Genomic DNA, 16,929 nt, shown 5'->3' with positions numbered 1-16,929 from the left:
GAAATTTAACAAAGGTCAAAGCACGCTTTGTAAAACAGCTACAGTGAGGTAGCATTTAGCAATGATCTGTTTTCATCTGGTTTTGTGCTGGAGCTCTCTGTGCTTAAGTAAACTTTTTCTAACTTTGCTGATATATGACTGAGGTATGTTAACAGAGACACATTTCTAAGGATATATAAGTGGCATCCCAAATACAGCTTGAAAAAATAGCACAAAAGATGAAACTCCTGACCCCAGGCACAGTCACGTATGTATGAGGATGGCTTTGAAAACAAAAAGCATTCATTTCACATTTACACAAAAGTCAATGAGCAAACAATATCCCCTTGACTTGTATATGTACTAAATTAATACATTAATCTCACAGTAAACTGTGCTTCAAAGGGAAACTTAATAAGGGTAAATTCCTACTTCATGATCATGTTAAGTTTTAAGAAGGAACAATAGAAAATATTCCAAGTAGAAGCACCACAGTGTTTTGGATGTGCACTGCTCAAGACCCTGCAGGGGCAAATTAAAAGCACCAAGAACAACACCGGCACACGTCTACCAGAAATAACAGATTTTTATTTGACAGCGTGTTTGTGTCGATCCAAAGGATACTGAAAAATAATACCCCAGCCAAAACATGTTTACCTGGCTGTTATCTGGAAAGCCATACAGCTGTAGGAGCTCCCTGTCACAAAGTTCAGCTGTTTCTTTTATCAGTTTGAATGAATTCCTCCTCAATGTTTGAAAATGATGAAAAATATCTTTTTTAATGTTTAAATGGCTTATTTTTTTCTATACTTTTTTTTTTTAGTGATTTTTACTGTTGCTTCCTCTTCATTTGATGGTTTTACCAACATAACCCAATGCCAGTAAGAAAATGCATAAAATTCTCCAAACTGGAAATCGCAGTCACTCATGCACACATGGAAAAGAATTATGTGGAAAGTACTGGTGTTTACAGAGGTTTTTCCATTTACTGTGAATATAACTCCTTCATTTTGAGCCTGTATGAGGAGGCTTATGAGTGACAAAGCAAGGTCATTCAGTAATTCCACATTTTATGTCAGAAATATTCAGTGTGGGAATGTGTGGGATTTTGAGTTATTACATGACTCTGGATGTGTATCCACGATATCACACAGGTGGGTGAGGTGTGCAGAATGAGTGCAGACATTTGTCTTTCAGCTCAACATGTAAATTTAAGTTCATTGTGCACCACTCGGTTTTGGGCACGAGGGCCACACTCGGAGGTGATGGAGCTTCTGCTCATCCAATTCAGGGCCGGGGAGCGGGGGAGGTGGAACCTATTCCAGCTGTGATAGGGCAATTGTTCATGTTCACATTCACACCCGTGGTCAATTTAGAATCAGCAATTATTCTAATGTTTTTGGACTGTGGGAGGTGTACCTGGAGAGAACTGAAGGAGACATGGGAAGAACATGCAAACATCCAAACCCAGGACTTTCTTACTGTCAGGTGACACTGCTAACCACCACCTGAAATTAAACTTAAATATGCCTTAGTATGGTAATCACATTCATATCGAATATTGTTTTTTAAGAAATCTTAAGCAGCAGGTTACAAATGAATTGAATTGGTTTTCTATGTAGTTTTCTGTACCTTAACAACTTCTTGCCGGAGAAGCTCTGCTGCAGAAGATTTGCTGTAGCTCAACTTCTTAGAAGTACTCTAGTTTCAGTTTCTGACATTCAAAGTGCCGAATACATCTGTTAACACACATTTAAACAGAACCTCATCTACCATTGGTCATACACATAGGTAGTGTGGAGATGAAAATTATTTTACTGTTACTATTCATAACCATTATTATTACTGTTGCATCACTTATGATTTATCATTATCATTTCATTAGAGCATTTATTGAAGCTGTTGAATCATTACATTCCTAGGTATGGGTTTCCCAAACGAATTCAGTCAGATAATGGGACCCATTTTAAAAACAAAGATTTGGCAGAGGTAGAACAGAGGCTGGGGTTGCAACACAGGTTTGGGACTGTGTATCATCCTCAGTCCCAAGGGAAAGTAGAAAGAATGAATCTAAATTTGAAAAACAAAATAGCCAAAATTTGTGCTCAGACGGGGCTAAACTGGGTCGCAGCCCTGCCCATTGCATTAATGATCATAAGACGTTCTGTTAGTCAATCCACAGGTTTCACACCGTACGAGTTGTTGACAGGACGACAGTTTCCAGGTCCCTGGACAGCAGTCCCGAAGAGAGTGTAAAAAGTAACAGAACGCATGCAGAATATTGGAAAGAATTAAAAGCTCTTGTGTCTATTTTCACACAACAGGTTGCAGCAGGAGTGACCATGGTGGACAGATCCGTGCCCGACGCCAAGGCGGTGTGGTTGAAGGTCATCAAGCGAAAGTGGAAAGGGCCTAGGTGGACGGGACCATATGAAGTGACGGCTCGTACCACAACAGCAGTCCGGTTGAAGGGGAAAGGCGAGACCTGGTTCCATTGGTCTCAATGTGCCGTGGCGGATGAGAGCTTGGTGGAGACAAGCTCATCTCCAAATAACACGGGTGGCAAAAAAGAGGCAGAATAATCCTCTCACCCGTGCAGCGACTAACCAGTAGTCTACCTGGGAAGTCGAAGAAAGAAGAGGAGGATCGCAGAGCATCTCTTCACTCAAAGAGGAGGTGGCAAAGAGGCGTGAAGCTTGATAGGCTGGGGCTCCAGTCTAGAGTTAGAGGAGAGTATGGGAACCAAAACCATGGGGTTGTGGGGAAATTGTAAAATAACCGGGGTGTTGGCATGTGTGAGTGTTCTAATATGTTTCTTTGTTTTTTGGCAGACAGGTGAATTGCCCAGACGCAAAGGTCTACCCACTCCAGAGTCCAAATTGATCAAGTCGCCGAGAAAAGTTAAGCGTGAAATCTCAGGTAAAAGCGATGAGTGCCTCAGCATATATGGTGGACTAGAGTTAGATTATGTTAATGGATCCACCTCTTCATTCACGTTTGATTTGTGCGAAGTTTTTAACTGTAAGGGAGCAGATAGTAGCTGGCGGGGATTTAATGTGTGGGTGTGTTGGGATTATGCTGTGAACACACATTGTGAAAGGGGAAGGCGTCCTTATGACAATTGGTGTCGGAACTGGAATCAGGTAAGGGGTTACACTGGGGAAAATTGGGAGGCGTCAGAACAGGGCCCGGAGAATGAGCTAAAACTTCAGAGGGATTATAGTCCGACCCAGAATCCATTGACCCTGTCAATGGGAAACTGGTGGCGTCAAAATTCCTTATATCTAGTTCTGGGTGTGGAAACTGTAGGGATAGATCCAAAGAGGTTAATAAAGGTTAATTTTCTTAATAAAGCTAAGCCAATAAGGCCTGAAGTAAGGGATAATGGGACATCACTGATAAAAATTAACCAAAACTTAGACAGGAAAGTAGTTGTAGTCGACTACACTCGCCTGAAGCCACAAGATTTAATCAAACGTGCCACCGGATTCAGTGACAGTAATCTCTGGCTGGACTGGGTGGCTCAAAATGCTAGGGAACGGCATGTAGATGATTGTGTTGCCTGTGCCACAGCTAGGCCTCGTCTGTTCACTGAGCCTGCGCCTCTGTATCCAGAGGATGCGTGGGGTTATAATTGTATGTTGAGACTAACTAGAGAAGCTGTGGCTACAGGAGAGTGCATTACATTGTCAAGTTTATATCCACCAATTGACAAGCGTACACAAACAGGATCATTCATACCTAAACAAAATAATTACACTTGTTTTGAATTTTCTACGGACAGCGTGAAATACACTTTAGGAGAAATTGACCCAAGTTGGTGTGAAAGGACGCTCACAGGAAGGACCTCAAATAATGTAAGTGACCCAAACACCATAATAGGTACATGGGCTAGAGGGGGCTTGTATTAATACTGTGGACATCACACCCTTTTGGTGCGTGTTTCCTTTTGTGCTTAAATAAAATCATTGTTTTGACGCACCTTACTGGGACTCTGCAGTCGTTTGTCTTCACCTCAAATCACGAATCAGGACAGTAGGCTGGTGCATCAGAGTCATTCTGGGGTAAGGAATTTTGCCAAAGGATGCTTTGAATTCCAGACATTAGGAATCAGGGAATGAATTAAACAGCTCCTGCCTCACATTTCACATCTGTAAGCCAGGGTACTGTATAACAGCTCAATAATGCATATTCTTCCAGTATGTGATCTTTTTTCAGGGAAACTGATTTTTTTTTCCTGGATGTTTATCTCTAATTATGCTTCTCACTTGGGAGGTCAGTGTGACAGTTCCTGTCAGCCTGGCATTTACAGTAATGATTGGCATTTGGTCTTCTCGGTCTATATATCTCAGTAACTGTGTTATTCAGACTCATTACCATATTTTTCCCTGTGGCTTTCAATTAGGAATATGTTGTCTCCTGACCCCCTTTTTTTTCAGATGATTGTCAAATCATGATCTTTTCCTAACACAGTACAAGCATAAGTGAAAACAAAAGTAAACTGCAGGAGACTCGTACTCTAATCTGCTGGCTGAAAATCGAGCTTTGGGGCCGACCAAAAGCCCTCTGATGACACAGACTGGGTAACTACAGTTAAACTGAAAACGATACTCAAATGCTTGCTCGGGTTATTTCAGACAGCAGGAATGAAAGACATACATGAAGGTTTAGTCAGAGGATTTGATTCATCTGTTACTCTCTGAGGATGCTGATGCCAATATAGCGCAGACGCAGGGAGGCCCTACTTAAACTGTTTTCTACTGTACACTACTTATTCTGCGTTGGATTTTTTTCTGTATCAACTTGTAGGTTAATTAGTGTTTTTGCCCTTTGGAACCATCCTTATTCAGATAACAAAGCAATAATGATTATGTAATATGTCTTTTATGAAATCCCAATAGACTGCTCCCTGAAAGTCTCTGACTTTGTGCTGTGTCAGACAGCTAGTTTATCTTACTCATCAAAGGCAGCACACTGACTTGGCTGTGTTTTAAAGGCTTGTGCACTGTTGCTATAGCTTCATAAAAGCCTGTTCTTCCACCTACTCAGGCTCTGCCTTCCTCTGATGTCTGTGGTTGCTGTGTTTTTCTAATTATTAGTTGCTTCTTTAGTTATTTGGCATGCTCCCTTTATGTTCTCATGTGCCAGCTCTTATGTTTCCTACTGCTGAAAGCTTTTGTTCCCAACAACATATCAGAAGCAGACAACCTTATTGCCATCTGTAAATGCAATAGCTGACATCAGTAACTGATAAAATGATAATTACTGGGGTTGACTTCATTTGAACTTTTGCATAGTGGTGGTTTAGAGAAAACATGACGGTGAGAGTTTGGTGAAATATATCAAATAGTTTGATAGTTTGATTTTCATGCTTGTGCTAACATTCCTTTAGCACAATGATTGTAAATGGGTAGAAACTAGCTTGAGAATTTAACAAAGTCTGCTTAGCAGCTGTCAATATTTGCAGGAGAAATAGATTTAAAAGTAGGACTCAAAGACAATAAAATATATATTTTTAAAAACCCTCAAAGGTAAGGAGCTAATATTCAAAATGTCCACAAACTAAAATCCAGAAACTTCTATGAGTAACAGAGAACATAAGCTAGATTACAAAGACTGTGGCGAGGAACAGAGTGATAGGATCAATATTTTGTTTATATCCTCAAAGTTCAGCATGTAGGCCACTTAATTGTGTTAAATGTATTTTAATGATATTGTATTTTGGAAATAAAAGTAAGTAAGTCAGCAAATGTGGGGTGACCACACATTTGCCCCCAGAGCCATTACTGTGGCTCAGGGGGTTGGGAAGCGCATCTGCAGCTGGAAGGTCGCCGGTTTGATCCCCGGGCTTTCTGTCCTGGTCGTTGTGTCCTTGGGCAAGACACTTTACCCTACTGTTGTTGGCCAGAGGGGCCGATGGCGCAATATGGCAGCCTCGCTTCTGTTCAGTTCGCTTCTACAACCGTAGCTTGCTCCACCAGTGTGTGAATGCGAGAGTGAATGAATAGTGGCTTTGTAAAGCGCTTTGGGTGCCTTGAAAAGCGCTATATAAATCCATTATTATTATTACCTCAAACATGCACTATGAAAAATGTCAGGTACATTTACATTCAAGTTCTCCTATAAATAACAAAAACAGTTTCAGATTACACGAAAAGCTGTTTTATTGTGGATTATGATTTACTCATTTACAAATTCATTATTATTTTGGAAAGTTGCCTTTCTAAGGTGAAATTGGTATTGGTAATGGCTCTGTATATGAGTCCTCCCCTCCTGCTGCACCGGAACCAGCAGTCTGACAGCACAGTTCATTCATAAAGTAGCTGGGAAATCTCATAACAGAGCGGATTAATTTGCAGAAATTTATATTTTTATAAGCACTGAATTCCCAGTTAGATGTTAGTAACACTTAAATGACAGTAACTCAGTAAAACATTTCTGCTATGGTTTTAAGAGTGCCATCATCCGTTAGTGCTGGTAGACATTAGAGCTGTACCCCTAAAGTCACCTACTGTATCCAAGAATAACAGCACAATAATTTTCAGTCAGTGTCTTTTTTTGTTCTTGTACTTTTTCTTTAAAATATGTTGGAAAACACTGAACTAACCAGTTTTGTATTTTTCTTATTCTGCCAGTTTTGAAAATGTATCGTGGCCTCGTTCTAACTGTAAAATTCAGTTTTTATCTTTTTTTTTGGTCTGGTTTTTTGGTGAAAACTAAATTACAGCCTTAAACACATCAGGCAGAAAATAAAGCCACAGTGCAAACGGTTTCCCCGCAATTACATTTTCATTCACAATTTTCAAATGCAATCATGGTTTAAACATCCTTTCCACCCTGTCTAGTAATTTATTTTAATTAACCAGTCAAATTTATGTTCTAGCTTAGAGCACTTTCTTTGATTTTTTTTTTAACCCTGTTGTTTATTTCTCTTCTAAAGTGTCTTGCAGTGGAACTTTTGTTTCCTGGGATGCTGTATGCAAGCTATTTCAATGCTGTAATGAATGAAGGCAGAAAAAAATTATGCCAAAACTTTGTTTTAAGACTGAAAGCTTTTTAGGGAATTATACCTTTAAAAATTAAAATAAGCCTACTGAAGGAATTAGTTTTTTATTTATGAGTCTAATTAAAAAAAGAACACAAGTACACACGACATGACATGTTTTCAATCTCTGGCTCTCTTCCACAGCATGATTTCTATCCTGTCTCACCCCAGCCGGTCACGGCAGATGGCCGCCGCTCTCTGAGCCTGGTTCTGCCGGAGGTTTCTTCCTGTTAAAAGGGAGTTTTTCCTACCAACTGCTTCCTCATAGGGGGTCATATGATTGTTGGGTTTTTCTCTGTATATATTATTGTAGGGTCTACCTTACAATATAAAGCAGCTTGAGGAGACTGTTTATGTGATTTGGCACTGTATAAATAACGGTATAAACTGTATAAATAAAACTGAATTGAAAAGTAAACTCTGAATGGTAGAAATCTTCCAAATTTGAAACTGGTAAGCAAAACAATCTAAAATATGCTTATTTATGTTCTTAATCATGCAGGTCATGGTCGTTCTGAGTGCATGGGTAAAGAAAAAAGACAACTGAACTTCTCAGTTTACGAAGACTACTGAGATTGGCCTGTTGGAGGTTGTCCTTCGACAGGACAGCCCCACTGGGGGCTTAAAATACTTGGGACTCTATTGTTTGTTTGAGAACCCAAGAAGCATATTGGATGTTAAATGGGCTGGTTCTTACATAACTCTTTTCTACTCAATTTGAGCACTCAAAGCACTTTATACAACATATCTCATTCACACATTCATACAAACACTTTTACATACAAATATATATAACATATATAACATTCAAGCACACATTCACACTCTGATGGATGCATTGGGAGAAACTCAGGATTTAGTGTCGGGCAAGTGACTCATACTTGAGCAGCCAGAGATCACACAACCTTCTGAGCCACAGTCAGACATATCAGAGGGAAATGTCTGCAAGCCCTCAGCTCTAACAAGTGTACCAGTCATTCAGCTATTGTGGTAATTGGTGGAAAAAAAGGAGAGGATGCAATCAATTCCAAACCTGAAAGTCTAACTGTATCCAACTATATGAAAATCCACTAAAAATGCAACATCTATTACCTGCAAACAAATGCAACTTCAAGTGCAAGCTCTGTGTCAAAGTACAACCTTGTGACTTTGAACATTGATAGCTGCACCGACTAATTCTGGTTTGGTAGATGCCAGTACATGAAAACATAGAGTGCTGTATGTGAAGAGGTATACAGAAATAATTTTAGGGAAACTGTATGGGGTGTGGTTGTAGCTCAGCTGCAGAAGGATGTGAGGAGTGAAGAGTTCAGGTGGCAGTGCTAGGAACATCCAGATGGCACAGCTGGTGCATATTTTGTAATTCTGTCTATCTTATTTATGCAGTACGGTGCTGTGACTAAAGAGGAGCAGTATGGTGAACAGCAGGCGATGCTGCTAAAGCTACACCGGGCGATGCCCGAAACATTACATTGTACAGTGTGAAGTAATAAAAGAAATACATAACTCAGAACAAGGAGTGTGTGTGCTGGGACACATCTGTGGCCACAGAAAATTTTATTTAGAAGATTTAAAGGTAGAACTTTCTATTACAGCTTGGTAATAAATAGGTAATAGTTGGATAACAAGGGGGAAATAATAGGGTAATAATGTGGTAATTTCAATAACTGTGGTAGTTTCTGTGTCATAAGTTCGAAACAGAGCTGCAAAATGCAAAACTGTCTGTTTCTATTTAATAGCATATTAATAACCTTGTTTCTTCCCTGTTAAATCCAGAATTGAATTCAAAATCCTGCTCCTCACATACAAGGTCTTAAATAATCCAGTCCCATCTTATCTTAATGACCTTATAGTACCATATCAGCCTATTAGAGCACTTTGCTCTCTAACTGCAGGCTTACTTGTTGTTCCTAGTAAAATGGGAGGGAGAGCCTTCAGTTTTCAGCTTCCCGTTTGGATTCAGGAGACAGACACTATCTCTGCTTTTAAGATTTGGCTTAAAACTTTACTTTTTGCTAAAGCATACAGTTACGGTTTTCCGACAGTTAAGTTTTCCTTCCCACTGTCGCCAAAGTGCTTGCTCATAGGGGGTCATATGATTGTTGGGTTTTTCTCTGCATCTATTATTGTAGGCTCTATTGTACAATATAAAGCGCCTTGAGATGACTGTTGTTGGCACTATATAAATAAAATTGAATTGAAACAAATTGAATTATTAACACTTTATTACCGATTTGTATTTCCACATTGTTAAACAAAGTTTTTAGGCTTTTATTATCCTTTCAAGGTAATATTAATCAACTTTAACCACTGTTGCTAATGTGATATTACTTATATATTACATAGTTATTACTTTGGTAATTGCATAGTAATAACTTAGAGATTACCACATTATTAACCTTGTCACCCTACTATTACCCCTTTTTTACCGAGTTGTAATAGAAAGTGCTACTGATTTAAAATATATAAATGTTTTGTTCAACTTTCAAATTAAATTTTCCCAGAAATGCCTTAAACCACAAATACAAAGAACATGTTTTGTTTATTCTGTCAGTCAATAAAACTGTAACCTTTCTTGATTAATCACATGATTTGAGACACAACTGTAGGATGCACATCTGTGAAATGATCAGATAAATTAATATAAAGTTCCTCAAAACCAAAGTTTTTGGCTGAACTTTTGTTTGATCATTGTGTTTTGGATATGTGCTAAAGGTCACAACTATCCCTATGTCAACAAACTATCAAAAAAAAAAAAATAAGAGAAAAGAAAACAGGAGACTTTGCCCTTTCTGATGTTCACATCTAACTGGTGACTTCATTTCTTCTATCCCGGTCTTCTATCTAGGTAGCTGTGTACTCTTAACTACCAATAAGATTACTAATATATCCTCTAAGAGCCAATAAGGACGGAGCAATCTAGTCAGCTGGGTGTGTTGAGTTGGAGTTTACACTTTGGACCCCAGAAGAGCTGAGAGATTAAGAGCAGACTCTTCAGAAACGGAGACCTCAGAGTAAATTAGATATTTTGTTTGGGTTGCAGTTGTTTTGACAGCTTCTTTGGTGTGCCACTCAAGCAGGACAATTATGGAGCATTACCCGGATCAGGTAAACATTTTAGTATTTCCATTGTATCGTAGTTTACAGATTTAAGACAAAGCTGCAGAGGAAGCCTTCAAGACCTGGAGAGCAAAGTTCACGCTTGAGAGAAAACTGAAAACCTGTATTTAGTGTATATTCTTAAACCAACAATTTAAAAATGTTAATGTTTTAAAAAAAAATCACACTGACTTGTGTGGGTTGGTGAATTGTTGGCAGTGAAACAGATTTTCATAGTATCTGAAATCTTTACTGCTGTGTTGTTTTCTCTTATATGTTGCTATTTAACGTCATGACCTCTCTTCAGGGTTGTGATGGCCTTGAGCTGCTTGACTGGCTATTTGATCAAAATAATGGTATTCTCCGTCACGAAGAACCAGAACAACACACTTGGCCAATCCAGGACCCAAATGTGTGTGAGACTGTTATATGTCTTCTTTCTCCCACTTCCTTGTCGGTGTTCTCTGTATGTTGTTACTTCACACATAGAGATTAATCGTTCCACTTGATGTTTTCACCCAGCAGATGTTGCAGCCACCCGAACAGCCAAACGATGACTTTCTCAATGCGCTCCTGCGTGGCGGTGATTCTGTGTCAGCCTCTCCACTCTGGTCACCATCTCCCAGTGACAGTGGGATCAGTGAGGACCCTCCATCAGACCAGATGGACAGTCCTCAGCGCCCTGAAAGCCCACCCGGGGACTCCCATTTCTTTGGTACAAGACCACTAACCAAGGCGGCCCTGGAAGCCAATGTCCCCGCTGACTTCAGTAAGTCGCACATATCCAAAAAGTAAAACATTCATATTGGGACACATTACATACTGGGTTCTAATTCCTAATATCTTTTCATGATTATTGATTAAACTAAACATTATGTTCTCTGGTGTGTTTAATCAAACTGTGGAAATTAAGTCCCAAGTTATATCTTCAAATGACAAATTCTTATGATATCCCTAATACTAAGCAATTAGCTTTATTATAGCAGAGATGAAAGGAGAAAATATTCTCATTTGCTTGAAAAATTGCCATCGGTTATCTACATTTTGCACATTTTTAGATAACCAAGCTCTGATAATATTAGCATTTCATTCTAATGGCATTATACTAAATCCAGCCCTTGTGGGAAAGGAATGATAATGGCACTCAGTGTTTGAAAGTTTTTGTTCCTGAATATGAATCCCAGTTTAAAAAATAGAGTAGGATATCATGGATTATTTGTGACTGTATACAAAAACAGTCAAATGCTAAGACACAGACATTATCAATACGGACAAAAGAAAGTCAACATGCTCAGCGCCTTGCAGAGTTATCGGTATTTACACAATCGGGCTCCAGAATTGCTGGTCAGAATCCAGCGAGACGAGCACATCTCCTTGGTCTTTATTTGCATGTGCACTATCGTTGCTCCTGTGTGTGCAGGTGGCTGGAAGCTCGGCTTTCCAATGGGCAAGATGAGGATTACACATCCTCCTGATGTGGATACATCACAGCTTTCCTCTAGCTTCCCCCTAACTGTCAAAGATCTGCTTTTGTCGGGCACGTCTGAGCCAGTAAGTATCCTGTTGCTCCCTGATAGAGAAGGAGGGGATGGTTGAGGGTTGGGGGAGAGCGTGTCTAATGCATGTTTGTGGATCTTTCATTGCTTTCTTGACTTAAGAGACCTGTTGTTTACCTTTTGTGTGTGAGTGTGCATGTGTACTTTGGTAAAAAAAAAACAAAGAAAAACAACAACAACAAGTGGATTACTACAGTCCCTGATCTCATGAATTCAGCAAGGGGTAAGGCCTTTGGAATTGCAAATGAAATTTCTATTTTTACTCTTGTTTGTGGGAAGCTTTGCTGAATGTGCAGCAACTCAGGGTTGTTTTCTGAGCCGGAGAGAAGGAAGACACAAAAGATTTTTATTAGTATTCTACCGAAGATGATTTTTTTTAAACCTTCCCATAACTTTCATTCATTCATACAAAATTTTGGAGATAAAATACCTTCTGAATGTGTGAAGAATTTTATATTATGTGGCATTACTAAATAGCATTTTGTGAAGAGAAAGTTTATTAGGTCAACATATCAGATATTCTCATTTCACACACTCACACAAAAAGAAATCAGATTATCAAGTAAAGATCACCATGAGCAGAATAATACGTTAGAGCTTCTGAAACTTAAGTGGATTTCAGTTCACTCTGGGTATTGATCCATCTTCTCTAGAGAGTAGCAGAATGCAACTTGGGTTTTCACACCATAATTACTTTTCAGAAGCCATGAAATGAGACTGATGAAGTTGCCTTGATGGTCTGCACCAATTTAACTGTTTCCTGTGAGGTTCATTGAGTGCAGAGTGAAAGAGGTGGCCAGAGAGAAAATTTATTAGTGGTGGTGTTTTAAAAATTAGAATTTGTATTTTCCCACCAGACCCCACAGCCGTCCCAAAAGTCCATTCAAGAGCTGGTTCTCAATGAAGATGAGAAGAAGCTTTTAGCAAAGGAGGGAGTCACTCTGCCCACCCAGCTGCCTCTCACAAAGGTAAACGACTATCAATACCCAAACAATGAGAACAGTTTCCAGCACTTAGAATTTATCATACAGAGGCGCAAAACAGTAATGTTCCTTCCTTTGTCAGTATGAAGAAAGGATTCTGAAGAAAATACGCCGAAAAATTCGCAACAAGCAGTCGGCCCAGGAGAGCAGAAAGAAGAAAAAGGAGTACATCGATGGGCTGGAAAGCAGGTAATATTCAAATTTAGAGTGGGTTGGAATGTTTTAGCATTTTAACTGCAATTCTTACCGATAATAACAGTCTTAGAAACTGATAATCATTTTTCAAAGCATAAATAAGTTCCTTGATTATTTTGCCGTTGTACCCTCCGGGCAGCCCTGTACTCTTGTTACAGGTTAATGTATTTCAGAGAAAGAAACTTAATGGAAAAAAATCCACACTTTTGGGTTTTTAATGTCAGCTTCTGAGCAGAAAACTGTTTAAGAGTGTGCACTGCAAAATATTTTGGAGTAACTCATTATAGAGACAATTTGTAAATCACAGCATTCAACATTCCCCGTACTAGACGGAGCCTTAAACCGATTTTTGATAGCTAGCATTCACTGGAGATGAAAACCTAAAAGAGAGAAAAAATTATATTCTTTCAACTTGTATCTATGAAGCGCCTTGAGGCGACATTTGTTGTGATTTGGCGCTATATAAATAAAATTGAATTGAATTGAATTGAACTTGTTTTTTTTCTCCTTTCTTCCCCTCGTGTATCCCTCTTTAGGATGGTTGCTTGCAGTGCACACAACCAAGAGCTACAGAGAAAAGTGTCCCAGCTGGAGAAATGCAACATGTGAGTGATCGAAGGCAAAAAATCGATCTCTGTTTTTAATTAATCATTCTGTGATCTCAGGTTAATGTTTGTTATGACATTTCATCTTAGCAAAATAACTACCTTTGGCATTTTTCCCTGCTTTCCTGTTCCCTCAAACCTTTTTTAATCCTCTTATCACGTCTTCTCTTTGTATTTTCTTTTCCCCATTCCTCCCTACAGGTCACTAATGGAACAGCTGCGCAGGCTGCAGGCCCTGGTCATGAATACATCTAATAAGCCAGCCCAGACTGGGACATGTGTACTGGTACAGACATCCTCTGTGATAAGATAAATAGTCACTGACACACGTGGCTCTTCATGAAAGAATTCAGTTTCCCAATGCCCAAACACCAAAAATTACTGCTGCTGGATGAGCCATTAAGAAAAGCCAATTTAGACTGGTGCACACTGGGTAATACAGCAAGGGAGAGATACAGTGGCTTAAAGAGAAGCTACTGCCTCTAATCACGACACTGGAATAAAGTTCAACACTAGAGGCACTTTTAAAGTGTAACTTTTAATCTATAAATATAACTAAATGCCTTCAACAACAAAAAAAGATGTAGAAACCCCCCCGTACTTTATCTAACACTCCTTTTTTATCATATTCTCAGGTGCTCGTGCTGTCCTTCTCCCTAATACTGTTCCCAAGCCTCAAGCCCTTATCTGACTCCAAAGTCAGCCAAGGAGACTTCACTCCAGTCAGAAGTGAGTAACCTTCAGCACCAAACAGCTTTGTGTGGCTGCCTGCCAACTAATCCAGCAGCTATATGTCACAGCTGCGGAGTTTGCTAGAACTACATTCTCACACGCCGCTGGAACGGTTCTCACCTGCTGAGCTCCACAGTCGCCTCTACTGTTCTGAGGATTTGCCGTCTACTTAAAGTTAGTCGGAAGGCAGAGAGGACCAAGGCCATTTATTGTCACTGCAGTTATTAAGCTCTGCTCTGTGAAGCGGCGCTTGATCTGATTGCTTACCATTAATTATTAGTTTAGTATTGAATGTCAGTTTAATGTTGAATGTGTTTGCAGATACCGACTATGATGTATTTCTTTCAGTTTAATAGGCGATGAGATTAGTGTTTGCAAAGCAGTGAGGTATAATTTCTTAACCTAAGTGCTTTGACGGAGCTGAAAAAAAGCAATCATCTTGTGCCTTTCCCGACTGCTCGGGGCTCTGTTACAGGAGTCTTTAATGTGTTTAGGTTTGAATTTTGAATCGTCACAAACTTATGAGAGCACGCAGATGTGAAAATGTACACTTGCCTACCTCAGTGCATGCCTAGAACAACACAATAATAAGACCTGACTATAATACTTGTTTTACTCTACATCTTATTCTCCTACAGTCCAGTCACGTTCCCTGCAGAACCTTGAGGCTTCCCGCGTACTCCATGTCACTGAATCCCCAATCTTCACCGAGGATGAATCAGAGCCTCTTCAGCGGCATTACCCAGAAGACCCGGGATTGGAAGATTTGACCGCGCTGATGGAGAAGATGGCAGTAGACCAAGAACAATCCACTTTGGAGTCCATCTCTCTCAACAGTAGTCAGGAAGACAAAATTGGTCATTTTCATGTAGATCCAATTACTGGTCACGTCGCTACGGTGACCTTGAATCCCCATCGCTCATACCATCAGCCACACGCTGATGGTATGTAAGAAAGAAGGGAAGCAAAATTATCCTACTCCTAATGGTAGAGCAGGGGGTAATCAGGGGCTGTTGTTTACACAAAGGGAAATTGGGTTTTAATCATTCCCATTTTGTCTTTAATACTTATGTAGCCTGTATGCTTTTTTTTTTCTACTTGTGATACTGTTTTATATCAGTGTTTGGATTTTAATCCCTACTGAAATTTCTTTTTCTGTGTATGCCTTGACTTTGATGAAATGCCAGTGTAAATTGCTGTTTGAGAATGTCAAAAAATGTGGTGAATAGAGCCGTGATTGCGTGTATAGTTTTGATCATAATGAATGATTTCTGAAATGTTAAAGGACTTTCAAAGCATGTTTTCTCCGAAGAGTTGATTGCAGTAGTTTGGATTTATTCACGGATTAAACATCGTAAAGTAAAGAAAAATATTAAAATAACACAACAAAATCAGTGGTTTGAATATACTATGTACTCATTTATCTGTATTTCCAAGCTTTAATTATTAAAAAGTGAAAACATGTGGTACAACATCTCTGTTGACACATCTGGCTGAAAAAAGAGCGCTGTGGGGTGGATGTCAGTAGTGACATGGTTCACACAGAGGGAGACGGAAAACTGGGACAAAGGTGAGGCAGATGACCTGTTATCTCATTAGTCAGACTTGACATGTTGATTTATTTACTTGTTGAAGCCAGGTTCCAGTTGGTGTCTGTGGCACTCGCCTGCCTTCTGTTTTGTCATTGTCAACCTAACAAAAATTGAAAGGTGTTCTTAAGCTTGCTGCCATTTCACCTAGCATTTAGGTCTGACCTGTTCAAGATGACATTTTCTGAGGTCGGCTAGACTTTATTTGAAGGAGCGGCCGGAGATTGAATTCTGGGATTAAATGATCCTCTCCATCCAACACTCTGGTCACCATCTGAATGGATTCGTAAAAGAAAAAAATGTGGTTTTCATTAATACACACACATGGACATTTGATAACAGAAATCCCTCTTTTGAGATTAATTTACAACATTCATGAGATTACTTGAAGCTCTTGAGAGAATGTCATCACCTGACTAAATCTTCAGTCAGCTGACAACTATCTGGAATTACTCCAGCTTGTTCACCTGACACTGAACATATTACATGAAAGATGAAGGCATAGCTTTCTGTGTGCGTGTCTGTAGACTGGATTCAGCATGAGGGGAATGCCAACTTTGTGGCAATCCATCAAAAAAGTTTTGAAATCCATTCTAAACTAAGCTTAAACTAAAATTTGTCAACTGGTTGTGATAACCTGAATGGTTTTTTTTGTTTGTTTGTTTTTTTTTTACCAAAGATTGTGTGAAATTGCACACTTTTAATCGCATATTTGAATGATTATAGGATCTTTCCTGTTGCTATGGCAGCTGTCTTTTTCAGACTGACTTTAAGAGTGGCTTTTCAGAGCAGCAATAAACACTTTGCCTTCAAACATGGTCAGATGGCACAGTATCTGGCCTAGCCGTGCTCCTTGTATATGCTAGCTTTCAGCCACTTACTGCTTTTCATTTTTACAGGCAGCGATAAATCAGAGAACAGACTCCTGATCAGACTCTCCACCAACATTTGATTGTGATGTGTATTGTTTTCTCATAATTCTTATGAATTTGTGGGTGTGGTTATACATATCTATATATCTATATATATCTATATCTATCTATCTATCTATCTATCTATCTATCTATCTATCTATCTATCTATCTATCTATATATAATTGTTTGTTTATTTGTTTGTTAACCATCGTGCTTTCATGGGAGTCCTTG

General features: G+C 39.3%; 1 protein-coding gene across 2 annotated transcripts; it reads left to right on the top strand.

The window, feature by feature from the left end:
- Positions 1-9,829: 9,829 nt before the first annotated feature.
- creb3l3a (cAMP responsive element binding protein 3-like 3a) lies at positions 9,830-15,654 on the top strand. Of its 2 annotated transcripts, none has more exons than XM_035907537.2 (10): positions 9,830-10,132; positions 10,431-10,535; positions 10,649-10,892; positions 11,544-11,674; positions 12,537-12,647; positions 12,745-12,851; positions 13,394-13,462; positions 13,664-13,748; positions 14,098-14,191; positions 14,833-15,654. In XM_035907537.2, exons 1-10 carry the CDS (start codon positions 10,112-10,114, stop codon positions 15,144-15,146), a joined length of 1,281 nt encoding a protein of 426 aa, XP_035763430.2. In that variant the 5' UTR covers positions 9,830-10,111; the 3' UTR covers positions 15,147-15,654. The 2 variants fall into 2 exon arrangements, with proteins under 2 accessions (XP_035763430.2, XP_035763429.2); XM_035907536.2 differs by having other exon boundaries at positions 10,646-10,892.
- The last annotated feature ends 1,275 nt before the right edge of the window (positions 15,655-16,929 follow it).

This window comes from Neolamprologus brichardi, chromosome 23, assembly GCF_056152115.1.
Source record: "Neolamprologus brichardi isolate AB-2024 chromosome 23, ASM5615211v1, whole genome shotgun sequence".
In the NCBI taxonomy this organism is placed as follows: Eukaryota; Metazoa; Chordata; class Actinopteri; order Cichliformes; family Cichlidae; genus Neolamprologus; species Neolamprologus brichardi.
Note: the sequence above shows the minus strand (reverse complement) of the source record. Positions and strands in the feature narration are given on the sequence as shown.